Source organism: Schistocerca serialis, chromosome 3 (genome assembly GCF_023864345.2).
Source record: "Schistocerca serialis cubense isolate TAMUIC-IGC-003099 chromosome 3, iqSchSeri2.2, whole genome shotgun sequence".
Classification (NCBI taxonomy): domain Eukaryota; kingdom Metazoa; phylum Arthropoda; class Insecta; order Orthoptera; family Acrididae; genus Schistocerca; species Schistocerca serialis.
In genome coordinates, this window is record NC_064640.1 from 677,798,086 (window position 1) to 677,817,992 (window position 19,907).

General features: G+C 49.2%; 1 protein-coding gene across 1 annotated transcript in view; it reads left to right on the forward strand.

Annotated features, from left to right (window-relative positions):
• The window catches only part of LOC126470556 (mucin-5AC-like), a 58,598-nt gene that overhangs the window by 12,809 nt on the left and 25,882 nt on the right, over positions 1 to 19,907 (forward strand). Inside the window, exon 2 of the mRNA XM_050098494.1 lies at positions 5,588 to 5,672. Within this exon, the coding sequence (XP_049954451.1) occupies positions 5,617 to 5,672 (56 nt within the window). The 5' untranslated portion in view covers positions 5,588 to 5,616. The remainder of the gene's footprint in view (positions 1 to 5,587; positions 5,673 to 19,907) is intronic.

A 19,907-nucleotide genomic window follows, 5' to 3' on the forward strand; every position in this document is an offset into this window, starting at 1 on the left:
TGTGCACACAAATGGCAGCTTTACTCCTCCCTGGCTACCTTCAAAGAACAGGATTTCCCCAGTTGTGATGTCCAGGTGGAATATCTCTCAGACATTATCCTTACAGCTGCAGAATGTTCCATTCCTCACTCTTCCCCATTACCACATCGTGTACTAGTCCCTTGGTGGACTGAGGCATGCCGCGATGCAATTCGTGCTCAGAGAATGCTCTCCACGTATTTAACCGTCAACCTATGACGGCAAACTGTATTCATTATAAACAGATGCATGCGAAGTGTAGTCGTGTTCTTCGGGTTAGCAAGAGAGCTAGCTGGATTTCATTCACTAGTTCTTTTAACAGTTCCACCCATTCCTCTGTCGTGTGGGCCAACTTCCGACAGCTCTCTGGGACCAAAGTCCATTCCCCAATTTCCGTCCTGACAGTAGCAAATGATGTCATTGCCGAACCTGTTGCCATTTCCAACACCTTGGGCCGCCATTTTGCGGACTTTTTGAGCTCTTCCTACTATCACCCTGCCTTCCTCCATCGGAAATGAGTGGAGGAGGTTCAGGCGATACCCTTCTCTTCTCCGAATCGTGAGTGCTACAATGCCACCTTTACTATGAGGGAGCTAGATCATGCTTTCAGTTCATCCCAATCCTCCGCCCCAGGGCCAGACACCAGCCACATTCAGATGTTGCAGCACCTTTCTCTTGCAGGCAAGCACTTTCTGCTTAACACGTACAACTGCATCTGGGCACTGGGCACATTTCCCGGCTACTGGCGTGAAGCCACCGTCATACCCATACCTAAGCCTGGTAAGGACAAAAACCTTTCCTTCTAACTACCGCCCCATATCTCTTAACAGCTGCGTTTGCAGGTTGATGGAACATATGATTCATCCCCGGCTGTTATGGTGGCTCAAGTCTCACAATTTACTGACGAGTGCACCGTGTGGATTTTGAACGTGGCGTTCTGCAGTTGACCATCTCGTTACTTTGTCCACCCATGTCATGAATAGTTTTCTGTGGAAATCCCAGATTGTGGCTGTGTTTTTCAATTTGGAGAAGGCTCACATCACCTGCTGGAGAACTGGTATCTTCTGTACTCTTTACATGAGGGGCTTCCGTGGCTACTTGCCTGTTTCCTTCAGGCACCTTCTGCCTTGTCGGAGCGCTTAATCCAGGAAAACAATGTCGCTCAGGGTTCTTTCCTGAGTGGCGTCCTCTTTGCTATCGTGATTAACCCTATAATGGCCTGTCTCCTGCTGGGCATCTCCGGCTCCCTTTTTGTTGGCAATTTCACCATCTATTGCATTTCTCCATGGACCTGTCTCACTGAGTGACATCTTCAGCAATGTCTTGATTTTCTTTACTCCTGGCTTGGTGATGCCATGTCTGATTGCTATGTTAAGGAGAAGGGTGTGTCCCAGGGCAGTGTCCTCAGTGTCACATTGTTTGCCATCACTATCAGTGGCATTTCCCCCATGATCAGGAGCCCTGTCAAATGCTCTTTGTTTGTGGATGACTTTGCAATCTTCTAATCTTCCTCTGATCTTTCAACAATGAGGCAGCTACAGCTGATCATTAAGAGGCTGGAAACTTGAACCCGGACAACTGGTTTTTGGTTCTCACCATAGAAGACTAAATGTGTCAGTTTTAACCGTGCTTGCTAGGGTTTTAATCGGCCAGTGCTTACAATGGGGAACAATATTTTAAGTTTTCAAGACACTGTGCACCTTTTGGGTTTATTATTTGACTCAAAATTAACTTGGCTCCCACCCCTGAAAGATCTATGAACAAAGGGCTTTAAGTCATTGAATATTTTGAAATGCCTTGGCAGAAAAACATGGGGAGCTGACAGGTCCCGCCTCCTGCAGTTTTATTGGGCATTTGTTTGATCACATTTAGACTACGGCACCTTTTTCCGCCAAATTTTATGGGAGTTTCGGGATGCTGTTGTTTTTTACACTGATGGCTCTAAATCTGCTGATCATGTTGGGTATGCCTTCACGTCCTCTGTTGGAACGGAAAATCATCTGCTGCCACCTACATGTGGGGTGTTTACTGTGGAATTGATGGCAATTTCCCAGGCCCTTACCTTTATTAAACAGTCCCAACATAACCACGTTTTGTTATGTACAGCCTCAATGAGTGGCCTTCTTGCTATTGACCGGTGTTTTTCGCGCCATCCCTTGGTCTCTGCCATCCATGACCATCTCGCTGATATTCACCGTGCTGCTTGTTCCATTGACTTCCTTTGGGTCCCTTGCCATGTGGGTATTCTGGGTAATGAGCTCGCTGATCGTTTGTCTGGGCGAGCAGTCACTTACCCCCCGTTTTGTGTAACCCCTCCTGCAGCGGATTTACGGCTTCACATCAAATCCCACTTCGCACAGTCATGGGCCAATTCTTGGGAGGCTACTCCCCTGTCTAATAAACTTCGTGCAATTAAGGTGACACCAGGCCCGTGGCGTTCTTCCTTTTGCCTCTCCCGAAAGGACTCGACCACACTGTGTCGTCTCTGCATTGGCCATACCAGGCTGACCCATGGTTTTCTTTTGCGTGATGAGCCACCCCCACTTTGTGGTTGTGGAGCCTTCCAGTCAGTAGCCCACATTTTGGTTGAATGCCCCCTTCTTTTGGCTCTGCGTGCTAAGTACAGACTGCCCCACACTTTACCTTTGATGTTGGCTGACGATTCCCGAATGGTCTCTCTGGTTCTCGGTTTCCTCTGGGAAAGTGGTTTTTATTCTCAGTTTTAAGGTTTTTAATCTCTCTGTGGTGTTGGGGCAGGGCAGTGAGTGTTTGGGCGTCTCCCACTGTAAGCCATGTTTGGAGATTCCCGATTCACCTCCCTGACCGAGATCCTATTTTCTTCCCCTTTTACTCTGTTTTTACCTTTTTTTTTTTTAAGGATTGGTTAGTCTCCTTTTCCCATACGTATTTCTACATTCTAGCGGTTGCACCTTTTAAGTCACAGGTGGTCTTGCCTGTGCTGCTTCAGCATAGCGTTGGGTTCGTTCTCTTGCCGACTTCCCTCATTTTGTTTTTTTACCAGTGACAACATGACTGCCCTTTTACGTTTTTACCTTTTTCCGTTTTATTGTTCTGACTTTCCTGAGATGTCCCATTAGTGGAATGGAGCATATTTGAAACAAGGGACTGATGACCTTGCTGTTTGGTCCCTTAAACCTCAAACAACCAACCAACCTAGACTACGGCAGCATTGTCTACGGATCGGCCCATCCTTCCTACTTGCGGATGCTAGATGCCATCCATCGTGAGGGCATTCGGATATCTCCTGGAGCCTTTCGGACCTGCCCAGTGCAGAGTCTGTGTGCAGAAGCTGGTGAACCACCACTCTGGATTTGACAAAGTATGCTTTTGGCTCGACAGGTGCTGGAAATCTCGGCATCACCTGTCATTGGCATTTAGTTCAGTGATCCAACCCACCTTCGAACGACTGTTCAGGAATTGGCCCCAAGTGACAAAACTGTTTGGCATGCGTGCTATAGACTGTCTCTGGATCTCTCGGGCATCAAAATACTCACCCAGGGATGGAACGCACTGCTGCCTTGGCGGCTTCAGAGACCCAAAGTGATTTTAATCTTGATACAGTACAAAAGAACTTGTACTCTAGATTTTGTTTTTACAACTTTGTTTCCATCTATTTTAAGTACATACCATAGTTTAACCATTATTTATACAGGTGGATCCCAGCAGGAGAATGCTCTTGGTTGTTCTGCTGCTTTCCCTGATAGGGAACAATTTACAAATTATGATGCGGAGTTATATGGCATTCTGATAACACTGGAGAGGTTTTACAGACATCACCATACGAGTTTTCTTGTCTGTTCAGACTCTCTTAGTGTACTGCAAGCACTTCACCAAATGTATCCGGTAGACCTGCTGATTCAGCTCATCCGTGACTCCTTAAATGGGCTCCAACTTCATGGCAAGGAGATGATCTTTTGCTGGGTACCTGGCCACATTGGGATACAGGATAACGACATGGCCAACGAAGCTGCCAAGGAAGCGTGTTGGGATAGTGCTGTCCATCAATGTCCCATCCCGTTGCATGCCATCATCTCATTTTCTGACAGATACATCATGCGTCTGTGGGAGACTGAATGGTTGCAGGTGACAGACAACAATCTGTGGCCGTCCAAATCAACCACAAAGGCTTGGCGGGCTACATGTCAGCCTCGCCACTGGAAGGAGGTTTTGCTTACCAGACTGCGCATCGGGCATAGCCCTTTCGTACTTTGCTTCCTTCTCTGGCAGGAGGATCCATCACTATGTGAAGTTTGTGGCATGCCACACTAGTCTGAAACTGTAAAACATCTGCAATGAAATGACTCTGTTTGGGTGTATTCCATTTACCTGTCTACCTTCATTTTCCCTGTTTAAGGACTTGATAACATCAAGGGCTACTGAAAATAACTTTGGTGTATGAAATCGCTTTGTCCAACTATTTAAGACCTGAATCTCTTACCATTGTGACAAAGCTCAATTGAAGCAGTAACATTCAAGAATATATTCGTCTGTAGAGTAGTTGTTTCTGAAGGTATGCTTGTACAAATTATGTTGAAACATAGTCACAAGCTTTATGAAAACATTTGATGCCAAAGCAACTTGGTTATCCAATTCATTGCTATGTTCAGTAATTCTTCTCATGGCTTGCAAGTGATTCATTGTGCTGTATCCACTTCTGAAACCAGCTTGTTCCTTTGTTTGATTTAAACCAAGTTTTTCTTAAATTTGGTTGACAGCTTGTGAATATGTTGTACATTATTGTACATTACCAAGAAGAGACTAATTGGTTAAGATTCTTCCTCTTCTTTTCTTTTTGTCTCCTTTGTTGTGAAGTAGAGGAATCACATAATGTTCCAGTTTTTTAGAGTTGTTTTCCTTCTTAAACATTTTCCCAAGTTCCATGTGATCTACTTTGGGTAGTCCCCATAATTCTCTCGAAGATGTCATTAAGGGCTATTTTCCAAACTCTTTGTAGTCACGTTTCACAGCCTGATATAGGCTATGTACATTTTAGTAAATGGTTCTTAAAGCTTGTGCGTGTGTGCGTGTGTGTCCACAAGTTTGTGGTGCTTGCAGTTTGCAAATGACTGTATACTTCCCCAAACATTTTTTTTAGTGATATGGTACTTCTAAGTATGTTAAATAATTTTAAATACATGTCAGACTTGTGAATTTTCTTTTGGTGTTTGTGAAAGCTGTGTTGCGGTATTTTAACAAATACATTGAAATTATTTAGTGTAATTAAAATCAGCATAATAAGTGTTTTAACATTCCACACAAAATGTGATATAAATACCTTTCTCCATTGGTCAGTTAATGTATATGTGATAACTCCGCAAACTTCCATCCTTAAAATACTTCTGAACAGTTACTATGTTGTTACTGAAACAGTGTTGTACTGAACAGAGAGTAGCATTAAAGATTCATGCAAATAGTACTTTCTGGCTATATTTGTGAAAGCAGGATGAAATAACTATTGAGAAGAAATCTGATGCTTTTTAGCACAAATAAATGTGTTGTTGTTGCCTACTGGCTTTTTATGCTACTTGCCTCTTCACTTGATTTACAGGCTTGTAAGAACATGCTGCTAGGGAAGACATGGAGCCAAAAGTTAAGCGACTAAAACCGCATATGGCATCTCAGTTCCCAGCTGGGTGAGTGGTTACATTATCTTGATTGATTAAGTTATGAAATACTTCATCTGTGAGTAAAGAGAGGTATGTAAGATTTTCTTCATTGAAGTTGAAAGGGTAAAATAAATAACAATGTGTAGAGAGGGAACATCAATTTTTATATCATATATTCTTTTCATAAAGTAATGGGCAGTAATTAGAATCTTACCGAGCGAGGTGGCGCAGTGGTTAGCACACTGGACTCGCATTCGGGAGGACGACGGTTCAATCCCGTCTCCGGCCATCCTGATTTAGGTTTTCCGTGATTTCCCTAAAATCGCTTCAGGCAAATGCCGGGATGGTTCCTTTGAAAAGGCACGGCCAATTTCCTTCCCCATCCTTTCCTCACCCGAGCTTGCGCTCCATCTCTAATGACCTCGTTGTCGACGGGGTGTTAAACACTAATATCCTCCTCCTAATTAGAATCTTATTCATGAGGAAAGCGTGGCAAGTCCATGGTGAGACTACCTTTTTTAAGTCAATAGTGGACTTGGTATTCCAGTTAGTTTCTGTTTCAGTGCACTTTCTCCAATGGTTTAGGCATGAGGAGATTGTCTTTGTGCTGTGAATCTGGTTCATGTGCAGTATTTCTGTCTATGGCTGCTATAATCTTTCTTCGGACTCCTTTGAACGTGGGTGGAAGTGATGTGGAAGACTTGTTTAGTATTCACTAATTACTCTTTTATTCTTTGCATGATAAATAAGAAGAATAATCTCTTTTTGCATCCCACAGAACACTGGTTATAAACTGCCTGACAGCATTAATTTCTTGCACGCAGTAGTGGACACACTCATGTTCTAAGCTCGCCCGGGCATCCAAACTATCGTCTCCTGTTCCCGCGGTCGGTCGTCCGTATGCCAGAACGTCGGCCCCGGTCTGGTTGTACAATAGCGGTCCGCGTCAAGGAGCTTCTCTCTGGGCTCCAGGGTTTCACTGTTCCACCTCCTTTCCGCGCTACTTTGCATACACCCCCATGGTGTGTTCGTCGCCCTAGCCTTCGGCTCGACTTGGCACAGGGCCCGAAGGACTCAGTCCCTCCAGAGGCCTTCCGCCGCCGCTTTTATTCTATCTTGGCCACGTATCAGGGCTCTGGTGTTGTCTACACTGACGGTTCGATGGTTGCTGGTCGTGTCGGGTATGCGCTCACTCTAGGGGACCGTTCCGAACAACGTTCCTTGCAGGATGGCTGCAGCGTTTACACTGCTGAATTGGTCGCCATCTTTCGTGCCCTAGAGTATATCCGCTCCTGCTCAGGTGAGTCCTTCGTTATCTGTAGCGATTCCCTGAGCGGTTTACGAGCTCTCGACCAGTGTTTCCCTCGTTCTCGTCTGGTGATGGCTATCCACGAGTCTCTGCATACTCTTGCCTGTTGCGGCCGCTCTGTGGTCTTTGTGTGGACCCCCGGTCATGTCGGTATCCCGGGTAATGAACATGTTGACCGCCTGGCGAAAGAGGCCACCAGCAAGCCATCTCTGGACCTTGGCCTCCCAGAGACTGATTTGCGGGCAGTCTTCCGCCGCAAAATCTTGGCGCTATGGGACAATGAATGGCGCGAACAGACAATGTCCAATAAACTCCGTGCTGTCAAGGAGACGACGGCTGTGTGGCGGTCATCCATGCGAGCCAACCGCAGGGACTCCATCGTCCTTTGTCGGCTCCGCATTGGCCACTCCCGGCTAACACACGGTTATTTACTGCGCCGGGAGGACCCTCCTCTATGTCGCTGTGGGGCAGCTTTGACAGTGGCCCACATTTTGCTGGCCTGCCCCCTTTTAGCTGTGGTCAGGCAGACATTTGCGCTGCCTGCTACGCTCCCTGCCCTTTTAACAGACGACTCCACTATGGCTGACTTAGTTTTACGTTTTATTCGGGCAGGGGGATTTTATCATTTACTCTGAGTGTTTCTGTTTTATTTTTTTGTTATGTATTGATTCTGGCCTTTGGCCTATGGTTTTACACTGATTTTTTAATGTGTTTCTACGTGGTTGGCCTTTCCTTTTTTCTGTCTATGGTCGGCCAACCGCCGTCACACTCTGTGTGGTTTTAGTTTGTTTTGTCTTGTCTTTGTCTCAGTATCCCTTGTTCTGTATCGTCTGTGATATCTTCTGTTCCTTGTTTTTATTCTCTGTGGGTGTTCTTTGTCTTTGGAAAAAGGGACCGATGACCATGGCAGTCTGGTCCCTTTAATCCCCCAACCCAACCAACCAAGTAGTGGACACACATCCAAAGCAACAGGCTGGTGTACGAAAGCGATTAGATTATGTAGGAAATGATTCAAAAATAGCTAATAACTTCACTTTCTCACTTGCTTTTGGCCATGATTCAAGAACTATAGCACTAAAAAGGAACACAACTTTCTCAGTCAATTAATCATAAAAAATGTATTGTACTATTTCTGGTGATATGCCTATGACTTCCTCCTTAGGGGCTCACATCTCTTTCATGAGTACATGCTTGTTGCAGTACTACTTCTTCCCTCCCCCCCCTCCCCCCCCCCCCTCTCTCTCTCTCTCTCTCTCTCTCTCTCTCTCTCTCTCTCTCTCTCTCTCTCTCTCTCTCTCTCTCTCTCCCTACCTACCTACCTACGTACCTACCTTCCTTCCTTCCTTCCTTCCTTCCTGTTGGGTGGTCTTCTTGGTACTGATTGTGCTTGGATCTGGTTTGTGTACTGGACACTCATTTCCTTACCTTCCTGCCTTCTGCAACTTTCCATTATGAACTATTTGGTTCCCTAGTTGGGCTTGACTTGCTACTTCTTTTCTAAATTCTACAGAGTTGTGGGCCGTGCAGTGTGTGTTTCACTTCTTGCACCTTTCTCTCTTTGCACCTTCCTTTCTTGCAACAGTACTGTGCCCAAATGGTAGCCCCCTCACCATGAAGGGGTTGCACGGTTGGTGCCTGAGCTGGAAACTCTCCATGCAAGCCAAGGAATATGTGCCTGTCATGATTGGGGCACAGGGGTGTCAGGCAGCAGTTTACTGGCCAGGTAACTGTTGCTGTGGCTGGGTGAGGGGAGCCCCCATTCTGTGTGGGTGGTATCCTGGCAGAAGATTTGCACATTATGTGAATTAAACTTTTTCTGCTAGTGGCCGCATAGCCCCAGCAGTCTCTTCTGAAGCTAAGATGTATTTCAATGTGGAGAAGTATGACCACAAAATGTTCCCTTGCCTTTTGCTGATTACACCATGCAAGGAGCATAGAGCTCAGAGATAAGGTGAGAAATACACACCCAATTCTTGGTTTGTTCCAGAAGAGGTGGGGATTCCTTTTTGTCTACAAAGCCATTGTTCTTCATTGAACACCTCGGAGAAATGTTTGGGAAAGTGGCAGCAATTTGAAAAATGAAAATTGGCTTTGTTCTGCTTGAAATGACTCCCTCGCTCAGTCATGGCACTGCTCACCTGCTACAAGCTGGGTGACATTCCTTTTGCTATAACCCCACATAAAAGTCTGAGTATGGCTCAGGGTATCAATTTCCACTGAGATCTTTTACAAGTTGATGACAAGTCACATGCTAATTTGAAATGACAAGGTGTGCATTTTGTCTGTTGTGTCCAGAGGAGGCCAAAAGACAACAGAGTGGATACTGGGACCTTCATATTGGCATTTGAAGAGAATTCGTTGCCTATGGAAGTCAAGATGATGGTGTATTGTTTTGATGTCAAACTATATATTCCTCCTCCCATGTGGTGCTACAAATGCGTGCAATTTTGACACATGCCTTTGTGTTGCAACAGTAGCCCCATCTGTAGGGATTTGGCCATCAGTTGCACACAAACACTTCTTGTGCCCCTGACCCATCTATGTCAACTCTGGGAAGCACAATTCCCTCTGTTCACTAGACTGCACTGATTTCAAATAAGAAAAGAAAGTCCAGGCATACAGGACCCTTGACCGCCTCATATATCAAGGGGCCAAAAAGAAATATGATCGCCTATTTTACACGTATGACGACGATGTATGCTACTGCTATGATGATGATGATGTCCTGTGCCATCACACTCAGTGTCTTCAACAAATTGCCCTCTGGGCCACTGGACTACATCCGCTCCCCCAGTAGTTCGTCCTCATTCTGCTCCCCCCGACAGCCCCTTTGGGAGTGTCGACACACTATCCACCAAGGACGTCAGTCCTCAACCTCCAGCTGGAGAAGCAATGCCCTTCTCTGGCACCCTTTACCAGTAAGGTGTCCCTTGGGTCACTCCCTTTCTGGGACTCAGCTGACCTGCAACTGGATGCCAGCCGATAACTAAAGGAGCCATAGGTTGCAGGTTGTAGGTCTTTGCATTCCTCCTTTGTCCCAGAATCCGGGACAGACAATCTCTCATAGAAGTCTTAAATAATCTAAGGACAAGAATTGGTCCACTCTCCCCCCCCCCCCCCAACCCCCCCCACTCCCCCACCCCCACCCCAAGGGGCTCACTGCTCTTTGGTGTTTACGTGCTTGGATACTATGGGGCCCCAGCTTTTGCAGCACCTCTTCCTTTTCCGTGCTGCATGTCTATCCTTCTGCTATTCTTTTTTCCCCTCCATTGGGGAACACATCTGGGATATTTTTGGAAATGTGTTCTGAGGTTTTGTAGCTTGACATCAGAACAGCCCCTCATCTGTTTTCCCCATCTCCTACCCTTCCTCCACTTCAGTGTTTGAGGTTCCTCTATGTTTCTTCTTCCTCCTTTTGCACTGCTGAAGACCGATCCATGTGTTTGACATGCAAAAGGTGACTCGGTAATGCGTAATTCCCTGCCCCGGGTTGACAGGTAGCGTTTGCATGTACCCCCGGTACAGGTCAGGCTGAGGGAGGAATGATAGCGTGAGTTGTTACCTTTCCAAATTGCCAGTTTGTCTCCTCTGTCAGGAGTTCAGGAGATGTGAACTGAGGTGTGAATAATCATGTAAGACATGTGATCCTCCCCCCTCTGAGGGGTAGCCCCCAGTTGGAAGGAGCCCCTCATTGGATATGTTGGCAATCATGGGGCATTTTTTCACAATGAGCCAATCACCATCTCAGTCTACGTCTACTTAACATAAACAGAATGAGACTAGAGATTCAAAGAATCTCCCAGCTGCATCTTAGTTCCTCGTGGTATCACATACTGAAGAGAGTCAGTTCTTTGCTACCGTTAATCCGTTTCCTATTCAGAAAGGTGTTGATACAATTTCAGGCCATGTGAAAACCTGCTCTCATTTACATAATGGATGGAACTTTGCTTCTGGAGACCAATGGTGATTTTCAAGCCCAACGACTGCTTGCAGCTTCACTTTTCCACAGCTATCCTGTTTGTGTCGAGGCTCACTGAATGTTGAATTCTTCATGTGGTGTTATTTACACTCAGCTGCTTGATGGTCCGACCAAGGGAGAAGTCCTCCTGCGGGTTCGGGGGTTAGAATAGGCCCGCGGTATTCCTGCCTGTCGTAAGAGGCGACTAAAAGGAGTCTCAAATGTTTCGGCCTATATGATGGTCCCCCTCTCGGGTTTGACCTCCATCTTTCTAAATTATTCTGAAGAGCGAGCCAATTGGGGAAGGGCGCCTTACATGGTGCACTGTATCCGTCGTGCATTGAGACCTTTAGCCGGCTTTTTCGTCGTTGCAATGGTGTCCCGCTCGTTTTCCATCTCTTGGGCGAGGATACGTCCCTGGGTGCGATTACCACGCTACACTCTGCAGTGTTGCTTTTAACTGCGACGATGACTTTGGACATTTTTGCACCTAAGGTCCAACATGGTAGCCACGCTCTACTGATGCCTGCGCCGTTAACTCCCCACGTATGCCAAGGAGTAGATGCTCATCTCCCTGGGGCATCGGGACTCCCGGCAATGGCCGTCCTGCCAGGTGGCTATTGCTGCGGCTGGGTGGCGCCCGTGGGGAGGGCCCTTGGTCGGAGTAGGTGGCATCAGGGTGGATGACACGCAATGAAGCGTGGCACATCTTCTCTTGCTGGTGGCCAGCCACCAGCAGTCTCTAAGCGTTCGAGGGCCCATTTTAAAGGTAACGTTTATGACCCCAAATCGTTCCCCTCCCTTGCCACACCATGGGAGGAACGAAAGGCATTGAATGAAAGTGAGACGTATTCGCCCAGATATCTTGTCTGTACCAGAGCTGATGGGGAATCTTTTCTATCCGTGAAGCCTCAGTTCTTTGTAGAGCATTTAGAGGACAAGTTTGGGGAGGTGGAGGGCTTGTCCAAGATGTGGTCCGGATCGGTGTTGATAAAAACGGCATCCTCCGCCCAGTCACGGGCCTTGCTCACTTGTACTAAGCTGGGGAATGTCTCCGTCACTATCACGCCTCATAAAAGTCTGAATATGGTCCAGGGCATTATCTTCCACAGGGATCTCCTTTTACAGTCCGATGACGAGCTGCGCGCCAACTTGGAGCGCCGAGGTGTCCATTTCGTCTGGCGCGTCCACCGGGGTCCGAGGGATCGTCAAGTTGCCACCGGTGCCTTCATCTTGGCCTTCGAGGGTGACACGTTACCTGAGAAGGTCAAGGTGATGGTGTACCGTTGTGATGTCAAGCCATATATCCCTCCCCCGATGCGGTGCTTCAAGTGTTGGAAGTTCGGCCATATGTCTTCACGCTGTGCTTCCGACCTCGTCTGTCGCGATTGCGGTCGACCATCCCATCCTGATCATCCCTGTGCCCCGCCTCCAATCTGTGTGAACTGTGGTGCGCACCATCCGCCTTGATCGCCAGACTGTCCGATTCTGCAGAAGGAGCGGAAGATCATGGAAATCAAGACTCTTGACCGCCTGACGTACACTGAGGCGAAGCGGAAATATGATTGGCTTCATCCAGTGCGCATGACAGCTTCTTATGCCACAACTGTCACTCCTGCTACAGTTCCATCCTCTCCAGTCAGCTCTCAGAGTCGAAGTCCCACACCTGCCCCCTTGATGGTGGGGGGCACTAAACCCACTGTTGCTCCTGCTCCATCTACTTCAGGAGCAACACCCCCCCAACCATCGGGGACATCAGTTCCTCCTTCCCAGCCGGAGAAGCGTAAGACTTCTTCGGCTACTATCGCAAGGAAGGGGTCCCATGGGGACCTCCATTCACAAGTTCTGACCAGCGGCACAGCAGACACCCGCAAGTATCTGAAACAACCACCGGTCGCTGGTCGTAGGGCGTCGCGGTCGTCTTCAGTCCCTGAGACTGACCCGGTGCGGCCCTCCCAGCCAGAACCACCTAAGGCACAGCACGCAAAGCAGACCAAGAAAAAGGCTCCCAAGCATACTGACATTGCGGTGGCACCTGTCCCACCGCAACCTTCTCACTCTGCGTCCGAAGATGAGGTGGAGATCCTGGCATCTGCAGAGGACCTGGATCTCGCCAGTCCCTCGGACGCAATGGATGGCTGTTGTACAGGTGGTGACTCAGTAGCAGCAGGGGCCCCGGAGGCGTAATCTGCCTCCCCAGTCCCTTCACGCCTTTCCCATCCATGGCCAATACCATTCTCCAGTGGAACTGCAGCGGTTTCTTCCACCATCTAGCTGAGCTCCACCAACTTATCAGCCTTCATCCTTTCCTTTGCATTGCTCTGCAGGAAACTTGGTTTCGTTCTTAACTCTCTTCACAGCGAGTCTGTCCCTCTACAAACGGCTTTAGAGGCTGTCGCTGTTAGGGTGTGGACGCCGCGGGCTATTACCATCTGCAGTCTTTACCTTCCACCGGATGGTGATGTCGCGCTACCTGTCCTGGCTGCACTGATAACCCAATTGCCGCCACCTTTCTTGTTGCTGGGCGATTTCAATGCCCACAACCCTCTATGGGGTGGGACTGTCTCTGATGACTGCGGTCGTACCGTGGAGCATTTGTTGTCTCAGCTCGACCTTAGCCTCTTGAACACCGGTGCTCCCACGCATTTCAGTGTGGCCCACGGCTCATTCTCGGCCATCGATCTCTCTCTTTGCAGCCCCGGACTTGTCCCATCCCTCCACTGGAGAGTGCATCCTGACCTGTGTGGTAGTGACCATTTTCCCATCTATTTGTCACTGCCCCAGTGTCATTCTTCTGGGCGCCTGCCCCGCTGGGCTCTCCACAGGGCTGACTGGCCGGCTTTTACTTCCGCTGCAACCATTGCATCTCCCCCACAGGGTGACATTGACGAGGTGGTCGGTGTCTTAACCACGTCAATCATTTCGGCGGCCGCGGCTGCCATCCCCCGCTCTTCTGGACTCCCTCGGAGGAAGGCTGTCCCCTGGTGGTCGCCGGAGATTGCTGAGGCTATCTGCGACCGTAGGCGGGCTCTCCAGCGTCATAGGCGGCACCCGTCTCTAGAGACCCTCATCGCCTTTAAGAGGCTCCGTGCCTTGGCCCGTCGCCTTATCGCACAGCGTAAGCAGGAGTGCTGGGAGAGGTACGTCTCATCCTTGGGCTCCTGTGTCACCCCCTCGCTCATGTGGTCCCGGATCCGGCGGATTTATGGATACCAGACCCCTATGGGTGTCCCTGGGATCTCCTTGGACGGCGTTGTCTGCACGGACGCTGCCGCCATTGCTGAACACCTCGCTGCGCACTTTGCTCAGAGCTCTGCGACTGCAACTTATCCCCCCACCTTTCGCTCTCTAAAGGAGCGAGCCGAGCAGACGCCGCACACGCGTCGTTCTGAAAAATACAATGCTCCTTTCAGAGAGAGGGAATTCCTTGCTGCCCTCGCCGACTGCCCTGATACGGCACAAGGACCAGACTGCATCCACGCACAGATGCTGAAGCATCTCTCCAGGGACTGCCAGAGACACATTCTCACCATCTTTAACCGCATTTGGAGTGAGGGCGTGTTCCCGTCGCAATGGCGAGAGGGTCTTATTGTCCCCATCTTGAAGCCCGGTGCGGACCCACTGGCAGTGGACAGCTATTGTCCCATTACCCTCACCAACGTTTTGTGCAAATTGCTCGAACGTATGGTGGGGCGGCGTTTGTGTTGGGTCCTTGAGTTGCGCGGTCTCCTCGCTCCATCCCAGGGTGGCTTCCGTCGGGGCCGGTCTGCTGCGGACAATTTGGTGCGGCTGGAATCTGCTACCCGTACGACCTTTGCCCGACGTCAGCCTCTCGTTGCTGTCTTTTTTGATCTGCGGAAGGCGTATGACACCACATGGAGGCATCACATCCTTGCTACGTTGCATGCGTTGGGTCTTCGTGGTCAGCTCCCAGCTTTTCTTCAAACCTTTTTATTGCGCCGCTCTTTCCGGGTGCAAGTGGGTGCTGCCTCTAGTTCATCTTACATGCAGGAAAATGGGGTCCCGCAGGGCTCGGTGTTGAGCGTCTCCTTATTGCTAGTGGCCATTAATGGTCTGGCTGCAGCCGTGGGGTCGTCAGTGTCTCCTTCTTTGTATGCCGACGACTTCTGCATCTCATTTAGCTCCACGACTACGGGAGTCGCCAAACGCAGGCTGCAAGTAGCCGTTCGCAAGGCAGCATCATGGGCTCTGACTCATGGTTTTCAGTTCTCTGCAGCCAAGACTCGAGTTATGCACTTCTGCAGGCGTCGGATGGTCCACCCTCATCCTGAACTTTACCTCGACGACCACCTGCGTGACGTGGTGGACACTTGCCGCTTCTTAGGACTCGTCTTTGATGCCCGGCTCACATGGGTTCCTCATATTACTCAGCTGAAGCAAAAGTGCTGGCGGCACCTCAACGCACTCCGCTGCCTGAGCCACACCTCTTGGGGTGCGGATAGCTGCACGCTGTTGCGATTATACAGAGCCCTTGTGCAGTCCAGGCTTGATTATGGCAGCCTGGCCTATGGGTCTGCATCGCCCTCAGTGTTGAAGTTGTTAGACCCCATACACCACTGTGGGGTTCGGCTTGCAACTGGCGCTTTTTGTACAAGCCCCGTGGATAGTCTACTGGTGGAGGCCGGGGTTCCCCCCGCTGCGGATTCGCCGCCATCGACTGCTCGCCGACTATGCTGTCCACGTGCATTGCTCGCCGGGCCATCCCAATCGTCGCCTGCTTTTCCCTGCCATGGTCCTCCATCTGCCCGAACGGCGACCTAGGTCTGGGCTTTCCATAGCTGTCTGCATCCAGTCCCTGCTGTCGGAACTGGGGTTTTTCCCTCTTCTGCCTCCCTTCCGGGTCCGTGCACCTACGCCTCCCTGGTGTTTGCCCCGGCCGTCCGTCTGTCTGGACTTGGCACAGGGACCCAAGGACTCGGTTCCGCCTGTGGCCCTCCGTCGCCGTTTTCTTGCGCTCCCCGCCTCCTTTTCGGGCTGTGAAACTGTCTACACTGATGGTTCCCTGGTTGATGGTCGCACTTTCTACGCTTTTGCTCACGTTGCCTGTGTTGAACAGCGCTCCTTGCCTGCTGGCTGCAGTATTTTTACTGCAGTGCTGGTGGCCATATTGCGCGCTCTTGAGCATATGCGTTCCTGCTCAGGTACGTTCATCGTCATCTGCAGTGACTCCTTGAGCAGCCTCCAGGCCATCGATCGCTGCTATACCTCTTCTCCTCTGGTGTCCTCTATTCAGGAGTCTGTTTACGCCATTACCCGTTCTGGTCGTTCGGTGGTCTTTGTTTGGACGCCAGGTCACGTTGGCATCCCGGGGAACGAACGTGTCGACAGGCTGGCCAAAGGGGCGATCGACGCCCCAGCTTTGGAGATCGGCCTCCCAGCACGAGATCAGCAGTTGGTGTTGTGCCATAAGGTCCTTGGGATGTGGGCTGCTGAGTGGCGTGGCCTGACATCCCCGAATAAACTGTGGGCTGTCAAAGAGACGACCGATGTGTGGCGCTCCTCCCTGCGGGCTTCTCGCAGGGACTCTGTCATCCTGCGTCGGCTGCGCATCGGCCATACCTACCTGACGCACGGTCATCTTTTGCGTCAGGAGGATCCCCCCCTGTGTCGGTGTGGGTCCCGGCTGACGGTCGCCCACATTTTGTTGGAGTGTCCCCGACTGCACACCCCCCGGCAGTCTTTTAATCTCCCGGGCACTTTGCCTTTGATTTTATGTGACGATGCCTCCATGGCTGATGACGTTTCAAATTTTATCTGTGGTAGTCCTTTTTATGGTTCCATTTAGGGAGGTCCTGCACCTTTCCCTTTCTGTGTCTCTTGTCCTCGCATCTCTCAATATTTGTTGCTGTTTTGGTGTGTCGTCGGATGGTTGACTCTTTCCCTTTTTTTGTTCTCATGGTCAGTCAACCAGTCTCCGGCCATCTTCTTTTCTTCTGTTTCTTTCTGTCTGGTGTTTATCTGTACTCTTCTTGTCTTTAGTGTTTGTTGCTGCATTTGTGTTCTTTTAGTGCCTGGGGGGGAGTCTCCTCCCCCCTTTGGTTTTTACCTGCTCCGCCGATTTTAGGCTCGCCTGTTTTTGGAATGGGGGACTGATGACCTTCGCTGTTTAGTCCCCCTTAAACATCCCAACAACCACCACCAAAGGAGAAATCCAAACTTGCCTCTCTGATCAGGGTGTCACTGCAGTCCATTAGGTAATGAAACAGGTTGATGCAACTCAGGTGCCTTCACGCCCTCTTTTTCTCACATTTGATTGCGTAGTGCTTGCATCAAAGAAGGCTATGAAGTCATCACAGTCCAACCATACATCCAAACCCAATGTGTTGCTACCAGTGTCAACATTACAGCCTCACTCAAGAGTTCTGTCAAAATGCGACCAAATGTCTTACTTGCGGTAGGGTTGCTCACCAGGGTGATTGCGCGCCTACTTCTCTCCGCTGTGCCAGTGGCAATGACGAGCATCCAGCCTCATCCCAAGAATGTTCCATGTATCTCGATGAGCGGGCCATCCAGGAGTCCTGGGTGAAGGGAAAAGTATCATACGCTGTCACTTGCAAGTTGTTGGCTAATCAAAAGCCCTGAATTTTACCATCTAGCACTTACAGTATCATTCTTGTTATGCCTCGCTCCACGAAGGATGTGGCCATGCAGACTTGGAACCTCAGACACAGCACTGCAGTTGTAAAATCGCCCAGTATCATGATATCAACCCCATCTCCTCATCTAGCTGCACAACAAGCCACCAAATATTCGTCTACAGGGGCGAAATCACCTGCTGCACAAGTGGCAAGCTAAAAAGGACAAAAGGAACATTCCCATGAAGACTTCTTATGTCCCTCCAGTCAACAAACATCTGATTACTCTCTGCCATCTGTAAAGGCTGTAAGAAATCAAACAAACGCAAACGGCCTTCTCCTTCCCTGACTCGGAAATCCTCTTCAGTGGTGTCACCATGTGATACCCTGACCCATCCAACCTCTATTTCACCGGTGCCCACCGCATACCATTTTTCTGCCCTGGAATCTGCAGCCCTACACAGAGAGAATGCCGACGCCTCCCTAGATCTCATTGAACAGGATCCTCCAGCCTTTGCACCTTGTAGCAGTGAGTCTTTGAAAGCTGAGACTCGGCAGTCACCAAGGTGGCAACCCTTCATTTGTTCCCTCCTCCCCTCTCCCCATTATGATTCCTCTCCAATGGAACATTCGCAGAATTTGATCTAACAAGGAGGAATTAGAACTGCTCTTGGAATTGCAGCATCCACTTGTTTCCTGCCTCCAAGACTGCTTTTGACCTCACGCATTTCCTTCTGGTCAGCTCTGATTCCCCCCCCCCCCCCTCCCCCCCCTTCCCCCCCCCCCCCCCCTTCATCACTCATACCTCATCCCTGAGGCGAGGATGGCACTCCGTCTCACTGGGGAGTCATGCTGCTCATTGCTCTTCCAGGATGATGTCAATAGCCAAACCATCTCTGTGAAAACTCACCTGCAAGCTGTTGCAGTCCTCCTTATCCTTCCTCACTTCAACATTTGTCTTTGGAATGTCTACATCCCTCCATCCTGAGCATCGTCCTCTTTGCTGTAGCCAATAACTCTCTTATGGCCTGCCTCCCGCCAGGCATCTCCGGTTCCATTTTCATCTATGACTTAGCGATTTATTGCAGTTCTCCGCAGACTAGTCCTTTTGAGTGGTGTCTTCAGCAATTTCTCTATCATCTTTACTTATGGAGTATTGACAATAGATTTTGATGCACACTAACAAAACAATTTGTATGAATTTCTGATGGTGGAATCAGTTTCTTCCACTGCCTTTACATCTGAGCCTGTTGATTTTCCACTCAGTGAAACTACAAAATTTCTGGGGCTCGTGCTTGATAGAAAACTTTCTTGATCTGCCCATGTGTCTTACCTGGCCACATGCTGCATCCAGTCTCTCAATGTCCTACAGGTTCTAAGCGGTACTTCCAATGGAGCAGATTGGACCACCCTCCTCTGTTTGTACTGATTCCTTGTCTTTTGAAACTAGGCTGTGGGTGTTTCGTTTATTCATCTGCATGTCTGGCCATCTTATGTAGTCTTCATACAATCCACCATCATGGAAATCATTTTGCCACAGGCGCCCTTTACACTAGCCTCATTGTGAGGCTGTACAGAACCTGGTGAAATACTGCTGTCGTACTGGCATGCTGTTCTCATTAGCGGATATGCAAGCTGTTTGTGTGCCATGCCTGGCCACCCATCCTATGCCTCCTCCTTGGATGACTCCATTGACTGCCAGAATGAGGCGCGTCGTCCTTCTGTCACCTCATGGAGTTTGCTTTCGGCTATTGCTCCATCAGCTTAATCTTAGGGTACCTGTCATGTTCCCAATGGGTGCGAACCCTTCACCACCTTAGCTTCATTTGGCAGCTCGTGTTCACCTTGGACTTCAGCCGCTTCCTGAGGAAACTACTCCAGATTCTGTCGCACTTAGATTCTTAACCTTTGCACACAACTTAGTGACAGAATGTATGTGTACACTGATAGCTCTAAGACCGACTGAGGTGTCTGATGTGCCTTCATCATTGGAACCAGTCATTTTCAGTATTGGCTTCCAGAACACTGCTCAGTATTTACATCAGAGCTATTCGCCATATATCAGGCCACCCAGTATACCCAGCAACACAAGCTTTTTAATTGTGTTGTATGTTTCAATTCTCTCAGTGCTCTTAAGAGCGTCTGTGTGATCGGTTGGTTGGTTGGTTGATTGATTTAAGGTGGGGCACCAAACAGGGAGGTCATTGGTCCCATCAGATTAGGGAAGGAAGTTGGCCATACCATTTCAAAGGAACCATTGAAACGAGACAAGTAAAGAGCCCAACGCTGGAGGCGGAGTGAAGCCTTGTCGGGAAGTGATGTTGATGGATGAAACAAGGAAACAAGTGGTTTGTGATCTGTAACAAGATGAAGTTTGGATCCATAGAGAAAAACACCAA